This window comes from Diabrotica undecimpunctata, chromosome 11, assembly GCF_040954645.1.
Source record: "Diabrotica undecimpunctata isolate CICGRU chromosome 11, icDiaUnde3, whole genome shotgun sequence".
Classification (NCBI taxonomy): Eukaryota; Metazoa; Arthropoda; class Insecta; order Coleoptera; family Chrysomelidae; genus Diabrotica; species Diabrotica undecimpunctata.
Window position 1 is genome coordinate 7755041 of NC_092813.1, and position 22524 is coordinate 7777564.

A 22524-nucleotide genomic window follows, 5' to 3' on the forward strand; every position below is an offset into this window, starting at 1 on the left:
ATACTTTCTGACAGTAAAAGGCGATAAATTACAAGTCTGCAAATTGATGTTTCTTAACACACTAGGAGTAGGAGAAAAGATGGTAAAGAACTGGGTAAGTGCGGCACGAAAAGATGGATTTCTAGAAAGTTGTGACATGATGCAAACAAGGATCAAAGAAAAAAGAGAGTCTACACCAAAAGCAAAACAGGACATTTTGCGAGTACAGAATTTACGAGAGTTTCTGAACAGGCTGCCTAAAATAGAGAGCCACTATTGCCGCAAGTCGACTGAAAAGTTATACCTGAAACATAATTTCAAATCGAAAACTGAAGTATATAATCTTTATAAAGAACAATGTAAAGACAGGGAGGTACCATTATCAAATTGTAAATTCTCTACAGAATTTGACGAAATGAATTTAGCATTGTTTAAACCACGCAAGGACCAATGTGATATATGTTCATCTTACAAGATGAAACAGGTTGAAACCAGAGCCATCCATAAAGAAATTTACTGTTTTGTCGTTGATGTGCAGGCAGTCAAATTGTGTCCAGTGTTACAGGCTAGTTCTTTGTACTATAAAACAAAGCTACAAGTACATAACTTTACAGTATATAACTTGGAAAACCATCGCAGCATGAATTTCGTTTGGAATGAGACTGAGGCAGACCTTGATTCATCTGTATTCACTACGTGTTTAATAAAATATAGAACAATATTTGACCTTTGAAAAGAAAAATGTTATAATATTCTCGGACGGCTGTGGTTATCAGAATAGGAATGTCGTCCTTGCGAATGGTTTATCGGTTTTAGCTTCCAAGTATGAAGTCGAGATTGAGCAAAAATTTCTAGAAAGAGGCCACACTCAGATGGAGTGTGACTCTACCCACAGTCTAATTGAACGAAGACTAAAAAATCGGCAAATATTTCTACCCTCAGACTATATTTCGGTAATATCAGAAGCCAGGAAGAATCCTGCCCCTTTGGAAGTATTGTTGTGAATTTATTAATTGTTATGTCTTTAATTTATAATGTCTTTACTAATTTATTATATTGTTCCTACTTTAATTTATTAAAAGGCACGATAATTTATATAAGTTTATTTATCACTACATATACAATAATTTATTAGTAGGCGAGCGTAACAATAATATCGCGAGCGCGAATCTTCTTTATTAACTGTCCCTCCATAACCAAAATTCCTCTATAAATATAAAGTCCTGTTATTCGAGAATGAAAACAGTTGTTTCTCGAAACACATCGAACATAGACCGCTGTTTTGCTGAAAGGCCTTCTAGACAGAGCGGCGAATTGTTCTCAGAACCGGTATGGTTAAATCGGCTTGTCTCCAGAAGGTTCGAACTGTTATGTTTTTATTACAAAGGGGGACCCATCGTGTGTCAGGTAGGCATTACCTAAAAAATACGTGAATGAATGAAAATATTAGTAATAAATATATTTACGGTTTTGGGTCAGAATTTATCGTAACATTGCCCCCCTCTTAAAAGATTGTTCCTCCTGGAACCTTGTCGGGACTGGAACCGGAACGGTATGCTGGTATCGGCAACTGGACCCTCTTTTACAACTTCCAGTTGTATAAAAATGACAAGGGACGGTTTTCTCTCCGCACCAGTAACTATGCGGATTGCAACAGACTAACACCCGGACTTCGGTGTCTTTAAAGATCTCTTCCACCATATTTCGGATAACTCTCCAATCTAATTGGCGGCACTCCAACTTTGGCATGGCTAACTTTTGCACGTCGGACTCCAGTACGTGCTCTCTCAATTGAAGTAAGGCTTCCCATACATCTCGGTAGGTAGGTTGGTCACGGGCAGTGTCTTTTGTTACCAGGTAGAAAAGGTAACGTGATGCATCTTGGAGTTTCAAGGTTTTACCGGGAGCTGGCACTTGGTATTGAAGTTCTGCAACTCGACCAAACTTCCTTCGAAAGACGGATGCCAACCCTGGTGCGTCTTTGATACTGGCCGGGATGGTAAGGGCCAGCGAGTAGTCATCGGGGAGCGCGAGTAGATCTTGCTTTTCTTCAGTGGTAACACCATGTCTTGCTTTACCGGTACCTCCATAGGCACCCATGAATTCCTCAAACGTGAGGTCAGACACATCGTGGATTTGGTTTACTTCCACTTCTTCATCTACGTTGTGGTCACCTTCGAAAGACGCCAACCGGTTATGGTGTACTATCATCGGCTTTCCCCTCGGAATCTTGCTTATTCGGTAGATGACATCGTTGATCTTCTCCATAATGAGGTATGGACCTTCCCAAAACTGCTGCAATTTGGGAGAACAACCTTTTCGCTTCTTGGGATTATACAGCCATACTTTGTCGTTCTTCTTAAAGCAACCCTTTTCGGCTTGTGTATCGTACCGTTTCTTCATTCTGTCGCTAGCGATCTGAAGGTGGGAACGGACCAACTCATGTACATCGTCCATTCTTCTTCGTAATTCGATCACATAATCTTCACCTGCTACATCTTCTCCAGGTTTACATCCAAACTCGAGATCACAAGGTAGTCGCATTTCGCGTCCGAATAGGACTTTGGCTGGTGTCTGGCCTGTTGATTCGTTAACAGCAGATCTGTCGGCCATTGTGAAGAACGGAAGGTATTGGTCCCAGTCTCGCTGATGATCGGACACCATCTTTGTCAAATACTTGCCAACTGTCCTATTCATTCGTTCTACCATACCATCCGATTGCGGATGATACGCGGTAGTTCTTGTTTTCTTCATGCCTAGTCTATCACATATTCCTTGGAATAGATCGCTTTCGAAGTTCTTGCCTTGGTCACTATGGATCTCCAAGGGCACTCCAAATCGGCTGATATATTCTTGGATCAACTTATCTGCAACGGTGGCGGCCTTCTGGTCTGGAAGTGCGTAAATCTCGACCCACTTAGTGAAGTAATCCATTACTACCAGCATGTACTTGCCTTCGTTTTCACTTTCTGGAAATGGCCCAGCGATGTCCAAAGCTATTCTTTCAAACGGGCTTCCAACATTATATTGTCTCATAAGAGCTCTCCTTTTTCGGTAAGGCCCGTTACCCGTGGCACAAATAGTACATTTCTTACACCAGTCTTTTACATCGTCGGAACTGTTCATCCAATAAAACCGTTCCCGAATTCGCTGAAGGGTTTTCCTTACACCAAAATGCCCTCCCGATGGACTGTCGTGTAACTGACGAAGTACTTCCGCTATTCTGCTCTTTGGGATCACCAACTGTCTTCTCTTTTCCGAACCGTCATCATTTTCCAGGACTCGTTTGAGCAAGCCATCTTCGATGATAAATGAGTCCCACTGGGCCCAATACGTCTTAACTACTGAGCATAGGTTTGATATTTCCTGCCAAGGTGGTCGACGGTTTTCCTCTTTCCATTTTCGGATTTTCTGTATAACTGGATCTCTCTCTTGTTCTTCCCTTATCTTAGTAGGCGTCCAGTCGTCGTTGACAATCGTCGTTCTTAGCACTGCTGCTTCCTTGGATTCCGTTTTGTTGCAGTGGGAACACTCTGCTGGGCATGGCCTTCTGGAAAGAGAATCAGCGTTTCTGTGGCTAACTCCGGCCCGGTGCTCAATCTTAAAATCGTATTCTTGGAGTCGTTCGATCCACCTGGCTATCTGACCCTCTGGATTCTTAAACTGCATCAACCACTTAAGGGCGGCATGGTCGGTTCGGATTAGAAACTTTCTGCCATAGAGGTATTGATAGAAGTGCTCTACTGATTTCACTACTGCCAGAAGTTCTCTTCTCGTGACGCAATAATTCCGTTCAGGTTTTGAAAGAACTTTACTAAAATATCCGAGAACTCGTTCCTGTCCTCCTTGAATCTGAGACAGCACTCCTCCAATTCCCACATTACTTGCGTCCGTATCTAAGATGAACTCTCCTTCTGGCAGTGGATACCCTAAAATTGGTGCTGTTATTAAATGCTTTTTCAACGTTTCAAAGGCATTTTGGCAGTCTATATCCCAGCGGTATTCTCTTGCTTCCTCTGTAAGTCGCGTTAATGGCTTAGCGATATCTGCAAACTTCTTAATAAACCTCCGGTAGTAAGTACATAGTCCAAGAAAACTTCTCACTTGATGTTTGTCAGTTGGTTTTGGCCATTCCTTAATGGAATCGATTTTTCCCTTATCCACGGCCACTCCTTCTTTACTGACTATATGACCCAGATAATTGACTTTACTTTGAAATAGCTGGCACTTCTTGGGGTTTAGCATCAATTGGGCAGCTTTAAGTCGATTAAAAACGTTTTCTAAATTCCTCAAATGATCTTCGAATGTCTCCCCCAAGACGATTATGTCATCTAAATAAACCAGGCATGTTTTCCAAGATAACCCTCTCAACACATTTTCCATAAGCCTCTCAAATGTCGCAGGAGCATTACAAAGTCCAAATGGCATAACGTTGAATTGCCACAATCCAGATCCTGTGGTGAAGGCTGTCTTTTCTTTATCGACTGGGTCCATTTCTACCTGCCAGTATCCAGACTTCAAATCTAAAGTAGAAAACAATTTACTTCCAGCCAATGTGTCCAATGTGTCATCGATCCGGGGCAGAGGATAACTATCTTTCTTGGTAACGTTGTTCAGCAAACGGTAATCCACACAGAACCTCGTCGTTCCGTCTTTCTTCTTAACCAGGACCACCGGAGAGACCCATGGACTCGTAGAAGGTTCTATCACCCCGTCTTTCTTCATTTCCTGAACAATCGTTTCAGCTTCCTCTCTCTTCGCCTGTGGTAATCGTCGAGCTGTTTGACGAATTGGCTTAGCATTACCAGTATCAATTTTATGCTTAACAACGGTAGTTCTTCCCGTCTTTCCTCCTTTCGGTACGAAAATATCACGATACTGCCGAAGAAATTCCCTTAATTTCCTTTTCTCCATCTGATTTAGAGACTGTCCTGCAACTGCAACCATTTGGTCGAATTTGTCGTTGGAATTATCAGATGTTGTCGCCTGACGGATTATGGATGTCACAGGTACACAAGTTCCTACCTTTGTCTCTTTCTTGATGGTCACTGGGTAGTCGTTGACATTGATAAGTCTCACAGGAATTTCTTTAGCCGAAGTCACCAATTCCTTTCCAATTATGATTCCACGGCCAACCTCATCGTCGTGGTTCCAAGGCTCCATCATAACAGGTCTCCCTTCGTCCACAATTCCCTGTAGCCGCGCTACTATGATCGTTTCGCTTCTCGCAGGCACGACTGTATCTTCTTTAATGGCTGCTTGCACAGTGTTGTCATTATGTGGATGGAGAAATACTTCCTCGTTGCCAACTTTGATTACCTTATTCTTAAAATCCAATTGGAATCCATGCATATTCATTACGTCCATTCCTAATATAACATCCTCTTCGATGTCATCAACTATAACAGTATGGACAAACTTTTCTGCTCCAATTCCCAATTGTACCTGGATTTCTCCATGAATGTTGGCATTTTCACCTGTAGCGGTCCGAAGTCGCAACCTCGTTGGTAACAGTTTCTTTCGGCTGTTTATAACTGTCGGGCGTATAATGGTTCTGGTCGCTCCGGTATCCACCAACAACGTATGCTTTTTACCATTTATGTCTCCATCTACATATACACTATCTTCACGACATTTCAAAGAAGCTATTAGTATGAGAGGGTCTTTGGAAAAGTTCCGGGTCGAAGCTGCCCCCCTAAGGCTGACCCGTTCTAGTTTTCCTGGTGGTGAGTTTCTTGATTTGCGTCGTACCTAGGGTGCTTACAGGAGCTTCGTACGTGTCCTATTTCGCCACAATTCCAGCATCTGATGGTCTTCGTTTTCTTGTATGTCATGCTTTTCATCATATTAACGAGCTGGTCAAGTTTATCTTCATCTCCTTCCTCTTTTACAGTCCTAACTTTACTGTACCCGCCAGAGGCCTGCGTAGCTGACTCGTATTCGAGGGCGGCGGATAGGACATCAACCAGCGTCTTGTGACGAGCTAGTCGCAGTGTTCTCTGCATTTCATGATCACGAAGACCATCCATAAACGTTTGAACGGCCAATTTTTCCATCATGTCTTCGGGAGCTGTTGGATAAGCATATCGTACTAATCTGGCAATATCTACCTCATATTCTTGAAGAGCCTCATCTTTCTTCTGTCTACGATTTTTAAGCTGTGACTGATATACATGCTCCAAATGTTCGTGGCCATATCGCATATTTAACCTCTTCTTCAGTTGTTCGAAATCATCGGTCTCCTCTACGGCTATGGTCTGAAGCACATCTAAGGCATCTCCTCGAAGAGCGATAGTCAGGTTTACAGCCTTTTCTTTTTCAGACCATCCATTTGCTCTTGCGGCTGATTCGAACTGTTTCATGTAGTTGTTCCATGATGATTTTCCGTCGAAAGTTGGGACTTTAACATGAATAGAACCTCCACTTCCTTCAAATTTCGGCCGTGTCTCCAACTTAAATTTCGTCTCGTCTTCTTTTATCTCCACTGTAATCGGATTGTTACCTCTCTCTGCTGTCCCTGTTTCCTCCATCTTCTTTTCCATCTCTTTCCATATCTTTTCTTCGAAGGCTAACATATCGGCAGCAACTTGGTTTTTTAATGAAGATATTCTATCGTCCAGGGCAGACATCTCAGAAGTGACTTTAGAGATTTCCGAAGAGATGTTAGCAGAGACTTTGCTTTCCAGCGAAGAAATCTCATTAGAAACTTTGTCTTCCAACGAAGCGATGTCGCCGGAAACTTTGGCTACATCACCAGAAACTTTGGCTACATCAGAAGAAACTTTCGAAATCGACGAGAGGACAGCATCATGTTTGTCTTCAAATATATAAGTCTCTGGATCTAGTCCTTCTTCTAGCAAAGCGTTCTTTAGTCGTTGGACTAACTCAGCCTTTTTTCCGGTAGAAGCTAATTCTCTGTCTTCTAGATGTCTTCTTAAATTAGTCACTGTCAGCTCATAAATCGTCGTCATTTTCACAATTTATTTTATATTCACTTGTATTATTATTATAAGTCTAATTTATGTTCGATCTCACTTCTGGCACCATTTGTTGTGAATTTATTAATTGTTATGTCTTTAATTTATAATGTCTTTACTAATTTATTATATTGTTCCTACTTTAATTTATTAAAAGGCACGATAATTTATATAAGTTTATTTATCACTACATATACAATAATTTATTAGTAGGCGAGCGTAACAATAATATCGCGAGCGCGAATCTTCTTTATTAACTGTCCCTCCATAACCAAAATTCCTCTATAAATATAAAGTCCTGTTATTCGAGAATGAAAACAGTTGTTTCTCGAAACACATCGAACATAGACCGCTGTTTTGCTGAAAGGCCTTCTAGACAGAGCGGCGAATTGTTCTCAGAACCGGTATGGTTAAATCGGCTTGTCTCCAGAAGGTTCGAACTGTTATGTTTTTATTACAAAGGGGGACCCATCGTGTGTCAGGTAGGCATTACCTAAAAAATACGTGAATGAATGAAAATATTAGTAATAAATATATTTACGGTTTTGGGTCAGAATTTATCGTAACAGTATCCTATCTCACCCACACTTTTTTTCTAAACTACAATGACTCTAAAAACTTTCGCTACAGCTCAATTCGTCCAGGTAAATCAAAAGGAGATTTGAAGGTAACAGATGTTAGAGGCTTAAAATACCTACCAAATGGGGATATATTATACAAAGTGGCCCATGATCAAAAATATGAACTCCTTCCTCAGAGAAAGAACACCGTCAATCACGATATGGTTTACGATCAACTTTATTCGAATAGATTAAAAATAACCACAAAGAAATGGAAGGACCTTCAAGATCTAAAGTCTGTATTACCTGCCTCACGAAGACTTAATCACCAAAGACAATAACAAAAATCAAAAAAAGAAAGCCAAGATTTAAACTTATTATTTAGTTATTTTATTTTAATTATTCCTAAAAATGTTAACTGTAACGTTGTTTAAATGGTATTCGCTTAGTTTGCTACATTTTATTTAAAGTAAACACACATTTGTATCTGTTTTTATTTGAAATTATTAAAAATAAAAAAATAAGGATTATGATTTAAAATGACGTAAACCACACTTTTATGAGAACACCTTGAGTTATAATAACTTTCTACATTTTCTAAGAGTTCGATATACTCGTAAGCCGCCATGACGTTGGTTACAATATGTCGTATCCCTTAGTACCCTGATCAAAATTAAACAAATTTATATTTTTACAATAAACTCACTTAGTAGCCATTACATAATTATTTATTTAAGAAAACATTACACAAGCAATCTTTTATAATTATGCTATACAGTTTTTTGTGCCTCTTGTAAAATTTTCTAAAATTGGGTTACGACCTATCAGCATTAGGGTATCGTTATGCTCGTTTTGTCGGGAGTTCAGATAAGCGGTCGTTCGGTTGATCGACTACGTTATACATTATATGTACTATAAATATATATCTCACGTCGTTTGATTTGATGTGTCATATTTTAGGATTTGGCTAGTTGTTTATTTTGTACTCAGTCAAAGGCCTTTTTCAGGTCAATAAAGTAAATTTATTATAATATAAGCGTAATATGATATCGCATATATTGTTATACGTTCATTAATAATGAATATCCTGTGTAGTGTCCTTTTGGTAGTCGCCTTGTTTGTTTTTTTCTATCTTAATATATTTGTCATATCTTCCCCTTAAATTTGGCATATCGCATGTTAGGATTGGAACAGTTGTTCATTTTGTACTTAGCTAAAGGCCATCTTTAAGTCAATAAATCAAAATTTGTCTTACAGTAGTGCCCTATGATATCTCGTATGTCGCTATACGTTCATTAATAATGAAGTTATTGTGTAGTGCCTGTTAGTAGTCGCCTGGTTTGTTTTTTCTATCTTAATGTATTCGTTATATATACTCCCCTTTCATTTGCTGTGTCGCATGTAAGGTTTAGATCAGTTGTTTGTTTTGATCTCGACCAGAGGCCTTCTTTAAGTCAATAAATCAAAATTTGTCTTATAATACATCGATTTTGATCCATATTTCCTATATCTCGTATGTCGCTAGACATTCATTAATAATGAAGATACTGTGTAGTGCCCTTTTAGTAGTCGCCTGGTTTGTTTTTTCTTTTTAAAATACAGTATTTAACTTAAATGCCATAACATAACAGTTTTAGAATTTCCTCTTATTTTAGCTATTTTCCTGAACTATTGGATTGCAAAAATATTCATTTATTTATTATAAAACGTTTAGAGGGTAGATAATTTTAAAAATAATACTTCTAAGAAGGATTTAATATATACTTTATTACACTATACACTTCCATTTAGACTAAGCCATTATTGTTTTATAAATATTTTATAACTAGTGTCAATTGTACCTAACTTAAATAAAAACAAGTCCATATAAAACATTTCTATCACATATCGTCACTTTACAACAATCACTGCCCCACTAAAATTTATTATCTAAAGAGATTTTAAAATGATATACTTAAATCTAAATTAGTAATAAATACTAATACTGATGGAATACTGTAAGCTTAAAACTAGAAATCTTTTGCGAAGAGTATAAGGTAAATAAGAGGAAATGGGATATTGGGTAGGCATAAGAGCAGTTCCGATACAAGCAAACACCTGCCGAAGTATCTGGCACCCGTCATTATGCACTTGGCTTATTAAATGTCGCAGCTGTCAATATGTACCTGGCTCATTAAATGTTGCATCTGTTGTTTTGTGCATATAGGGGCTTATTAAATGTCACACATGTCATTATGTGCATACCTTTAGATACAATTAAATTGGTTAGCAGGTGCATTGCGTACGCCTGTTCTCTTTAATTTAAATACAGAGCACCTAATTATGCACACCTGCCCTATTATGCTCTTCCATAGTTGTCAGTGGATGGGATATGGGGTATATAAGAGGTGGTAGTTAATTAAAGCACATCAGTTTTGTTTTTAACCTTCGAGATGGTCCTCTTTACCAGGAAAAGAAGAATCACGGGTTTAATACCCCCAAGGATTCTAAACTACAGTCTAAATTTTTCTGACGAGGAGAAGTACCTTGCTATTACCCTTGACAGGAAGTTAACATGGAACTCATACTTAGATGGTAGAGCTAAAAGAGCATATATTGCCTATAAGCAGTGTTGTTCAATATAGTGGCTGCATAATTATTAAAAAGGGGAAATGTCAAGGTTGCCAATAGCAACTAATAATTTATCTGTATCATATCTGTGTGTGTCAAGCGAGAATAAAAAGTCAGATCTTGAAATTCATTTTGTATAATTTTATTATAAGAATTTTTCACATTACGGAGAGATAAATCATCAGATCATATCTAAGAAAAAGAACAAAAACAAACATTGGTCCTTAGAGCTTCGGATATTTGTGCTATTCCACGCCATACAACCTACAAGATCAGCCGACAACGTTGAACGAGACAGTCGCAGAAATACATCGAGTGCTCCTTTGCCCCAGGCTTCAAGTCAAGTATACAATCCGATTGAACACATACTGACGATTTCACTGGACGGGACATCGAATCATCAAAAATCAGGGAAGTGAGCTTTTGTTCCTTACTTATCTGCCTTTCATTTCAATTTCCTAACTTAGACTTCTTCAATCTTGAAATTTATTGTTCATTGTTAGTTTACTTTGACACATAATAGTTAAAACATTTAAATTTGAATTAAAATGGGGGATTTTCCTACGTTAAAAAAGATAAGAGCATCTCTTAAAGCGCGATTAACCTCATTTATTAAATTCATTGATAGGGACTCAACCCACGGTGAGATGAATGAGCCAACTCGCGCTGAAATTGAATTGCGCATCGAAAACGCGAATAGTATTCATACTCAATATCAAGAAACCCAATTAAAAATAGAAAGTTTACTGGACGCAATAACTGAGGAAGAAATAAATTACAGAGAAACGTTCGAAACATCATTTTATTCAGTTATAATTAAGGCAAAACAACTGTTGACAACAACCTCAGCTAGTGCCTCCAGTACATCTAGTCCTACTAGTGAACATTTTGCATCCAATCATACATATACAACCTCCAATATAAAACTTCCTTCTATTGAATTGCCAAAATTCAGTGGCAACATAGAAGAATGGTTAGATTTTCATGACTTATTTGATTCGTTAGTTATAAAAAATAATAGTATATCTGAAATACAAAAATTAAATTATTTAAGAGCATGCATAACAGGTTCTGCTGAGAGAGTCATTGCTTCTATACCTCTCTCTGCTTCTAATTTTACTGTTACATGGAATCTTTTGGTTGAGAGATATTCTAACAAGGAATTGTTGTTGCATAACCATATTAAAGCCATCTTCAATTTAAAGGCAATCAATAAAGAAGGTTCATTTTCAATCAGAAATTTAATTGATAAATTTTGTAGCAATCTTAGAGCTTTGGAGGCATTAAAACAACCAGTCGAACATTGGGATGCCCTTCTCAAATATATTCTTTTGGAAAAATTAGATTCTGAATCTGTGAAAGAATGGGAGAAGGCCAACAATGGTAAAGTCAGTCAAGTTTCGGACCTCATATATTTCCTAAAAACGAAGGCAGATACTCTAGAAAGATATAATCTAAATAAACCCAATATTCAAGGGACTTCTGTCAATAATCATGTCAAATTCAGACACAACAGTACTAAGGCTCTTGTAAGTACAAAATCTTCTTTTCTTTCTTGTCCTTTATGCAACCAGCAACACAAACTGGTTCACTGTAGTCAATTTCATTCATTAGACATTCCTGCCCGTATCAATAAAGTACGTAGATTTAAATTATGCTTGAATTGTCTGCATTCTGGACATCAACAAGCTACGTGCAAATATGGCGAATGTAAGAAATGTAACCAGAAACATCATACTCTTCTCCATGAATTTATTGAAAATCCACTAAATCCATTGTCTCAGTTTAATGATCAAGTAGTTGCTTCTCAGAGTAGCCCTCAGACACTTTCTAATACTTCTCAAAATCAACAAATCCTTCTATCAACGGTTGTTGTCCAAGTTCGTGACCATTTAGGGGTTGCTCATAATTGTAGAGCTCTTTTAGATAGTGGAGCTCAATCTAATTTTATCACATCAAGTTTAGTTGATTTGCTGGGTATTTCAAGGGAGCAGGTTAACATTTCTGTAGTGGGTATCGCTCATGTTTCTTCTAAAATAAATCACAAATGTAATATTGTTATTAACTCTTTACAATCTATATATTCTTTCCCCCTAGAGTGTTTAATCATTCCACAAATATGTGGACAACTTCCAGTTTGTCAAATTGATGCATCTTCGTTGCCCATACCTGCAAATATTCGTTTATCAGACCCAAATTTTCATACTCCTTCGGAAGTAAATATTCTGATCAGTGCTAGTATTTTTTGGGACCTGCTATGTGTGGGTCAGGTTAAGTTAGGTCCTGAAAAACCCATACTTCAGAAAACTAGATTAGGGTGGATCATTTCTGGTCCTTTAATAAATACCAGGGTGAATAGTCAGCAATCTACCATATGTGGATTATCACACAATATCGAAACTGACTGCCTTTCTAGGTTTTGGGAGATTGAGGAGTGCTCAGGTACTAAACTTCAGTCTCCAGAAGAGTTATTGTGCGAGGAGCACTTCAAATCAACCTTTAGGGGAAATTTGGATGGTCGGTTCATTGTGTCCATTCCTTTTAAGTCACAGGTTGACTCTTTGGGAGAATCCAGATTAATAGCTCAAAGAAGGTTCTATAGCTTAGAAAAAAGGCTTCTTAATGATCCTATCATGAAGAAGCAGTATGTTGCATTTATGGAGGAATACTTGTCTTTAGGCCACATGTCAAGAGTTACTGATTGTACTTTGCCAGTACATAGTTATTACTTTCCTCATCACGGGGTGATGAAGCAGGACAGTCTCACTACAAAACTCAGAGTAGTGTTCGATGGTTCCTGTCCGTCATCATCTGGTCATTCGCTCAACGATCTTCAGATGGTAGGTCCCGTCATGCAGAATGATTTGATATCTATCCTGTTGAGATTTAGAAGGTATCCATTTGTTGCATCTGCGGACATTGCCAAAATGTACCGTCAAATTCTTATTGATGATACTCAACGGTGTCTCCAAAGAATCTTATGAAGAAATCATCCGAAAGATCCTCTTTATTCATATGAATTAAATACAGTTACTTATGGCTCTACGTCAAGTAGTTATCTAGCCACTAGATGTCTCTATCAGCTATCATTAGAGCATTCTGATACATTCCCTCAAGCTTCTAAAATCATAGCTGAAGACTTCTATGTTGACGACTTGTTAACTGGTTCTGATTCGTTAGAGGACTTAATCCTTAATTGTAAACAAGTCTCTGAAATTCTTTCAAAAGGTTGCTTCCCACTTAGAAAGTGGACGTCAAACAATTCTTCATTTCTTAAGTCCATCCAGGAATCTATTTCATTAGACACTCCCTTCCTTTTTGGTGCCAATGAAAACACAAAGACACTTGGGTTACAATGGTGCCCTAGTTTAGATTCATTGTCCTATTCTATTGATTCAAATGTTACTCCCAAAATTATCACTAAAAGATCAATACTTTCTGGTATTGCTCAAATATTTGACCCTTTAGGTCTCTTAAGTCCATCAATCATTAAAGTCAAAATCCTTATGCAACTCCTTTGGTTAGAGAAGTTAGACTGGGATGAAGGAGTGCCATTGCATATTCAGTCTGAGTGGTTATCTTTCAGAGATCAGTTGCATGAGTTGAATAAATTGCAAATTCAAAGAAATGTAGTTCTCCCTAATTCTGTTCTTATTGAAATGCACGGATTCTGTGACGCAAGCGAAGTTGCTTATGGCGCAGCCATATATATTCGCAGTGTTGATAAAAAGGGTAACATTTTTATAAATTTACTTTGTGCTAAAAGCAAAGTAGCACCTGTAAAGAAGCTGAGCGTACCTCGCCTGGAACTTAGCGGAGCTTTGATCTTATCACGTCTTTCTAAAATGGTTACTACTTCTTTGAATATTCAGTTCAATAAGATTTTTCTGTGGTCTGACTCAACCATTACCTTGGGCTGGATAAAAACTTCGTCACATGTACTAAAAACTTTCGTTGGTAATCGTGTTTCAGAAATTCAGTCCAACACAGATCCCGAAAATTGGAGACATGTACCTACGGATTGTAACCCTGCTGATTTACTCTCTCGAGGAATTGAACCTCAGGTTCTAAGCTCTTGTTCATTTTGGTGGCACGGCCCGTCATTCTTGCTAGATTCTCCTGAAACTTGGCCAGTTCAAGTATCTTTTGATAAAGAAAAACTTCCAGAGTTTAAAACTATTAGCAACCAATTTATGATAGTTTCGTCTACTCCATTATTTGATTTTGAAAAATATTCGAGTTTTTCAACCTTGGTAAGGTCAGTGGCTTACTCTTTGCGTTTCTACTACAATTCTCAACGAAAGAACAAGGCCACTCGTGTTTTGGGGCATTTAACCACACAGGAGATTAACAATTCTACCCTTACTCTAGTTAAGTTGGTACAAGCTGAAGGTTTCCCATCTGAGATTCAGTGCTTAAGAAGAGGTAATGCAGTTTCTTTTTAAAGCAGAATCTTATCACTTAATCCCTTTTTAGATCCAGAAGGATTACTCAGGGTCGGTGGTAGATTAAGTAATTCAAACTTTTCTTATCAAAAGAAACATCCTATTCTAATTCAATCTAATCATAAGTTTACTATTCTATTTTTCCGTCAAGAGCATTTCAAGCTGTGCCATGCAGGACCTCAACATCTCCTAGCTCACGTGCGTGAGAAATATTGGCCTTTACATGGAAAATTATTGGCTAGGAGAACGGTTCGCGAATGCTTGCGTTGCTTTCGCTTCAATCCCGATCAAGTTAATCCCATCATGGGAGATCTTCCCCAATCAAGAGTCACCCCCTCATTTCCATTTGCTGTTACAGGAGTTGATTATGCTGGTCCATTTGCCCTCAGAACTAGTCGTCATAGGGGTGCTTCTTCATATAAAGGTTATACTAGTTTATTTGTTTGCCTATCGACAAAGGCCATTCATTTAGAGGTGGTAACGGATCTTTCCACCGAAGCCTTTATGGCGGCAATAAAACGATTTATAGCTAGAAGGGGCAAACCATGTCAGATGATGAGTGATAACGGAACCACATTTGTGGGTGCCAACAATTCTTTGTTGGAATTGGGTAAATTTTTGAAAACCAATGGTAATAAATTCCCTGATATGTGTGCTAAATCTGATATAAATTGGAAGTTCATACCGGCTCATTCTCCTCATTTTGGCGGTCTCTGGGAGGCTGGAGTCAAATCGGTGAAGGCTAACCTCAAACGAGTTATGACAGATACGAAATTAGATTATGAAAGATTTGTTACATTACTAACTCAGATTGAAGGAGTATTAAATTCTCGTCCTTTGAGTGCCTTGTCTTCTAACCCTTCTGATCTTTTGCCTTTGACACCAGCTCACTTCCTCATTGGAAGACCCATGGATTCCGTTCCAGAAATAAATCTATCAAACTCATCCATTACCAGTTTGTCTAGATTCCAGCAGTTGCAGCAACTTCGCCATCATTTTTGGAAACGTTGGTCTCTGGAATACATCTCCGAATTGCAAGAACGGAAGAAATGGAAAGTCAACCAATCTAAAATTCAGACTGACACACTCGTCCTCATCAAAGAAAGAAATTTACCTCCTTTAAACTGGTGTCTTGGGCGCGTAGAAGTTTTGCATCCCGGCGCTGATGGAGTTACACGAGTGGTTACCATAAGAACTTCAAAAGGACTTATAAAGCGAGCTGTTACAAACATTTGTCCACTTCCGGTTCCTAGTGATCAAAGTGAAGGTGCAATCACGTCTTAAGTTCTAGAACTGTTAATGCGTCTTAGTTAAAGAACATTTGTTTGATTTTTAAACTTAAAAGTTTATAATAACTATTGAAGATGTATTTGTTTATTTTTTATTGCATGTAATGCATTTCCTCATTTACTTGCTTACCTGTTAAATTGAAAGCGATCCTTTCAAGGTGGGGGGCATGTTCAATATAGTGGCTGCATAATTATTAAAAAGGGGAAATGTCAAGGTTGCCAATAGCAACTAATAATTTATCTGTATCATATCTGTGTGTGTCAAGCGAGAATAAAAAGTCAGATCTTGAAATTCATTTTGTATAATTTTATTATAAGAATTTTTCACATTACGGAGAGATAAATCATCAGATCATATCTAAGAAAAAGAACAAAAACAAACAGCAGTGTCGACGAACGACCTGGGGCCTTTCGACCAGGGTGATCGCCTGGGTCTACACTGTCATTAGGCCAATGCTAACTTCAGAGCCATTGCTTGGGTACCAATAGCGTTACAGGCAACAGCGATTAACAAACTAAACCATATTCAGCGGATGGCTTGCATAAATATAACAGGTGCCATGAAAACAACACCAACTGCTACAATGGAGTTAATCATTGGCATCACGCCTCTAGATATATATGTCAAAGAGGTGGCGCTAGTGACAATGATGCGACTACGCTCAGCTGGTGCAAACCTTGATGTAGGAATGGGACAATTGAGAACTAGTTTCTGGCAGGAAGAGCTGGATGCGCTACCACTGCTACAGGCAGGCGCGACTCAATTGAACCAAATTTTGTCTTTAACAAACCCTACGAAATCGAAACAAGACAGTATAGGGAGACAAACGTGGCAAATGCCTATTGCATATACACCGATGGCTTCAAAATGGAAGAAAGCTCAGGATGCGAGATATACTCGAGATCACTCAACCTAAGTATAAAGTGGGGTAGGGGCAAAAATGCCAGTGTAGTTCACACAGAACTGGCTGGTATCTCCATAGCTGCCCGCAAAAGAGATAACCCAAAAAGGTATAGCAGGGAAAACTATAATAATCTGCACAGATAGCAGACAAGCGCTATTACCCTGGAATAGACCACGTGTCATATCACGGTTACTAATGGAGTGTCACGAGTCACTAACTCAAGCTTCGGATGGTAATACCATCATCCTGAGGTGGAAGAACACAATAGGAATAAAGGCAACCGCATTACTGACCAATTGGCTAGAAAGGCGGGAGGCCTAAAACGCTTAGGACCTGGGGATTTTTTTGGTTGGTCAACTACAATAATAGCGGAAATTGTCAAATGTCGCACCCATGTGCAAACTGTAAAAAGATCGGAAGAAGGGCAAGGATGTAAACTTGCCATGGTAACACTAAGTAACCTTAAATAGTCAGCATCAAAGAAGTACTTGGAAATGACTAGAAAAAACCTACGCTTGACAGTTGGTTTTTTAACGGGTCATTGTCAACTCAGCAAACACCTCCACACACTGAGGCTAGCAGACAAACCTCTATGTAGAAAGTGTGAGGGAGAAAAAACGAAACTCTAGAGCATGCCGAACTCGCCGAACTCGCGTTCGGCGAGTCCTGCCCACATAAGTGAGATGTCTCCTGGTGACTTGTCCACCTTCCTAGAAATGGCAGGATGGACAATGAGCTAAGGGCAACAGCTCTGTGGGAAGGATGCACAATGGGTCAATTGTGGCCTAAATGCTGTGGAACTTAACTCGCCCTCCCTACTCTACAGATACATATACAGAACCTTCGAGATAAACCAATGCAAGTGTGGTAAAATCTTTTCACGCGTATACAACTTACGTCGCCATAATATGAATGAATTCAACAACGATCGCTCAAGCTCGTATTTGTGTAATAAATGCGGAAAGAGTTTTACTTTTAAGAATAATCTATACCGTCATCAAGTTAGTCGTTGTGACGTAAGTTGACACACAACCTACGCGTAGGTTGTGTACGCGTGAAAAGGTTTTACCACACTTTCATTGGTTCATCTCGAAGGTAAAAACAAAACTGATGAGCGTTAATTAACTACCATCTCTTAAATACTCCATATCGTACCCACCGATAACCAATGGGAGAGTATAATAGGACAGGTGTGCATAATTAGGTGCACTGTATTTAAATTAATGAGGACAGGTGTACGCAATGCACCTGCTAACCACACACTAAATTAATGAGGTATGCAAAAAAAACAGCTGCGACATTTAATAAGCCCCTATATGCACAAACAACAGGTGCATCATTTAATAAACCAGGTACACATAAACAGGTGCGACATTAATTATGCACAAAACAGCAGGTGCAACATTTAATGAGCCACATGCCACATACTCCGGCAGGTGTTTTCTTGTATCCGAACTGCTCTTATGTCCACCCTATATCCGATATCCTCTTATTTACCTTCCACTGCGAAGCCTTAATAAAATTTGTACAATCATAAAAGTTTTTAGATCCAATTTGTTAGATATTAGATCAGCCAGAAGCTGCCACCATCAATTTTATCTACTTAACTTTGTCAGTATCTGTATTAGTCAGGGCATATACTTAATAAATATTATACATGATAATAAATATAACTGTTACTATTTTAGCCCAAGCTGTAGAGAAAAAACATGCATTAATTAGTGATTTTTTGAAACCAGAACAGCGTTATGAAGGCCAATGCCTGGAGTAACCTTCAAGTGTTTGCAACTGTTGGTTATAATTTTTTTATGGCACTTTTAAGGTGCAAAAAACCATGTTTTTATTATTTTTATTTTTATTCTATCAAATCCACATTTTTATGCAAAATGAGTACAACATGAAAGTGAATATAAAAAGCTTTAATTTGAGTTATGTTCCATTAAATTTGACTCAATAGTTTATGCAAAATTAACGATTGAAAGTCCAAAAATGTCAATTTTACTCCATTTTTTTTAAATAACTTTTGTGAACATTCTTTTTTATGCAAAATTAATTATATTTTAACCCTTTTAATTACAAATCGAATGAGACTTAGTAAGATTCAATTGGTCAATTTATTTTCGAGGTACGTTTAATCTATATATTACATACATATCTTGTTGTAACTTGCCGATTGGCGGTAGTCGATGTCAAAAAACATGTGGTAATTGCAATTAATTTGCAATATTTCATATTTTAATTTCTATTAACCAATCAACGTATCGTTCACATAGTGTTCAGAGAAACGTAAACATGTGTGTTAAGGTGAGTCCACATATGCTCGGAATACCGTCTCGAACATGTACATCGACGCGATCAACAGAAGTTTGCGACGTTGTTACAGGGGACATTGAAATAAGTAACGAATCGAACACCGTTCCGTACTTCGTACCAAACATTTTGGCGTTCCATCAGTAATTGAGTTGAATCCGCATCTACAAGGTAGAGATTGCAGCAGTAGCCTACTTCTTATGCATCAGTTAATATAAGGAACACTCTAATTACAAAAAATACTCGTGAAAGGTGGTGGCGAACACAAATGTATAAAAGTAGGGAGAAATATGGTGACAATCACTTATTTTTTTAATTTGAAATTTTAGTTGATCAGTGGATTATATAAAAATTTCACAAGGATGTCGCCTTCTGACTTTAAATTTTTGATCAGATTAGTGGGTCCAAAAGTAGGTCGAAAAGATACAAAATGGAGAAAAGCTCTCTCTGTTCAAGAACGGTTGGCTGTCACGATCCGTTTTTAGGCGACTGGAGATTCTTTCACTAGTTTACAATACCTTTTTAAAATCTCGAAATAATCTATAAGTGTAATAATTCCGGAAGTATGTAGAGCTATATTCCAAGGATTGAAAACATTCAGATAGTTATACGCCTCATTTATTCTTATTCGAATTTAATTTATAATTATGTTAAGCCCTGATATAATTCAAGTCCAAACTTGGCATATCTATAGAGAATATAGTTGAAGAAATTGTATTGGAATCATTGGCTTGGGACTATTTTCTTCCGTCCATTCCATTTTGATACACTTAATTTTGAACCACCTTCAAAATAACAGACTGAAATGACTGGAATACTGGAAATTCGATAGAAGATTCGCAAGCAAGTCCAGACATGAATTCATATTCACGGTGTATATCATCGCGCTCACGTTTCTTTTGATGCGAAGGCATTTTACCGACAGCCAGTGCAACGCTTCGATGTACGTCGTTGACGCGTCAAGGTACGGTACGCGGTTGCATGACTCCGTCCACATTTAAGAACGCGACGTGGTCCGAGACGGTATTCAGAGCATATGTGGACCCACCTTTAGAATATTAAAATAATAATTATCTTCTTGATAATAATGGACTATTTCGCTCTCCAATTTTTAGGTTAGGTTTAAGATTGATCAATTAAAGAATCAAATGAGTTTTCGACTATTTTTATCAAATTTATAGTTCAGGTGGTAGCTTCAGACGTTAACCTACAGTTAGAGCACCACAAACACGTTTTGTATCTGTTTGCGTGAATCCTGTTAGATTTCATATATATAAATATCTTAATACTAGAGTATTTTTTTCATTAAACCCCGAGGAAAGTACTTATTTATATACTTACAACACTTTCAGTTTTACCATCAGTGAAAGTAACAAGTATAAAATGTGATTGACGTTGTATCTAAACATCATTCAATATAAACTACATTAACTATATCCCATATAATATATATATATATATATATATATATATATATATATATATTAAATTTGCTTTTGGGTATTTTGGTTAGCAACCAATATATACAATATAATTGACTAAGTTTGCAAAAACTTTTTCTTTTTTTAATTATGTATCTACAAAGGATGCAAAAAAGTTTCAAAGTAAAGACTATTTTTTAAAATGGGATTGGTTACATAATATATAGGCTATTGATTATATACCCCCTTGAGTGGTAAGTTTTTCTTAAAAAATAGGGAAAATGGCCAAATCATGGTGTAAGTGGGGAATTTTAAAAAATGGTATCTAGAATACTGTAAATTCTAAATACTTTTACAAAACATCATTTTAAAGAGGAAGGATAAAAGTTTTTTTTCTGTAAAGCAATGCCTGTACCTATACCCCTGTAGAAAATAGCTATGGGACAAAAAAAGAAACATCTCGTGTGTTCCTGTTTTTTTTTTGCTTTATTTTTTGAATGTATTTTTGTAAAAGAAAATTATTATTGACTGTAACAGGTGACATTTCGATAAGAAATTTAATTCCGAATAACTGTTGTGTAGATATGTATGTAGGAAAACTGCATAGAATTACAAAAACGCTTCCCTTTAAATGGTAGTACTCCGCGGTTTTTTCATGTTAGGGAGTCCATTGACCATATGAAATAATAAAACCCTTTTAACGTTGCAGTTCCTTTTGGCCCTATTTTTTTGAACATAATCAATAGCCCAATTAAGTTTTCGTGAGGACAGGAATTCTAAAAGGTAACCGACAAGTTTAGGTACAGGAGGTACTAAAATTTGATTGAGGTTTTTTTGTTGTTAAAAAAAATGTGTAGTTTTTTATTATTTTAGCTGTAAACAAATACCAGATTTTTTTCGAGTTTAAAATTTATTTTATTTTTATTCATCAATAGACCTTTTATCCTCCATTTGTGGCTTGAGTGACATACGTCACCCATAGAGATAAGAGAGTACGTTTTTTGGCTTTAGAATTTTGACTAATTTTTCATGTCTTACTTTGTCAAATGCTTTTTCAAAAGTAACGCATCATGCTCATGCACATTAAGATCATATCCATACATTCTTCCAGTTTTTTATTTATATGACTATGTATTATTTTCAAGAATAAATTGAGAACATGATTTATTAATGATATTGTTCTGTATTCACTGCAGTGTTTCATCGTCATCATCTGTGATCACTGACACATCATGGAGGGCCATGGTCGCCCGTTGGGGTTTCTAGGCTCTGAAGTTTTACATGGTACAGCCGCACGCATAACTCCTTAAAAAGTCCAACATTTTATATTTAATGCTACTTCCTAGTTTGTCTTCTTTGAGGAGATCATTCCAGTGTCATTTTGCTTCTTTGACTATAGTTGACCATGTTTTCCTTTCCTTTGCTTGTATTTCCTTTTCTCCTATTCCTAGTTCTGTTGATTCCTGATTAATACCATCAATTCATCTATTTCTAGGCCTATATATCTGTTTTTGTATTTTTTCATCCATCCTTTCTACGTGTTCCAACCAATGCAGTCGTTTACTTAATATTTCTTTTATGATAGTCGGCCTATTAAATTTTCTTTCATTCTTATATGCCATTAACCATTCTCCTGTATAGGTCCATATATTTTTCTTAAATTTTTTTTCCCATTTAAGGAGATGTCCTTATTTTTCACTAGTCAAAGTGAACCTGCTATTGAAGTCTCACAACTATTGTGTATATTATATTTTTAAGTTAATAGATACTAATTTTGACTTTATAACAGTCGGTAGGTTGTAGAAGGATTTATTTCTAATTGAAATTCTCGCTGTTATCTCATCATTGTTGTTATTTCCTTCTGTAACTATTGATCCTAAATATTTGAAATGGTCTACTCTTATAAACTTTTGTCCGCTTAAAGATATACGAGTGCCTTTCATTTGTACTTTTTCCCATAGTTGAAGTCTTACTAGTACTCTTAGTACTGAAGTCACCAGTCTTTTTTTAGGTAGATCTAAACCACCT

At 37.3% G+C, this 22524-nt stretch overlaps 1 protein-coding gene across 1 annotated transcript; it reads left to right on the plus strand.

Annotated features, from left to right (window-relative positions):
- The first annotated feature begins 10674 nt into the window (after positions 1-10674).
- Positions 10675-15855, plus strand: LOC140452629 (uncharacterized). The gene is made up of 4 exons (XM_072546948.1): positions 10675-11126; positions 11181-13090; positions 13157-14551; positions 14603-15855. Exons 1-4 carry the CDS (start codon positions 10675-10677, stop codon positions 15853-15855), a joined length of 5010 nt encoding a protein of 1669 aa, XP_072403049.1.
- Positions 15856-22524: the final 6669 nt, after the last annotated feature.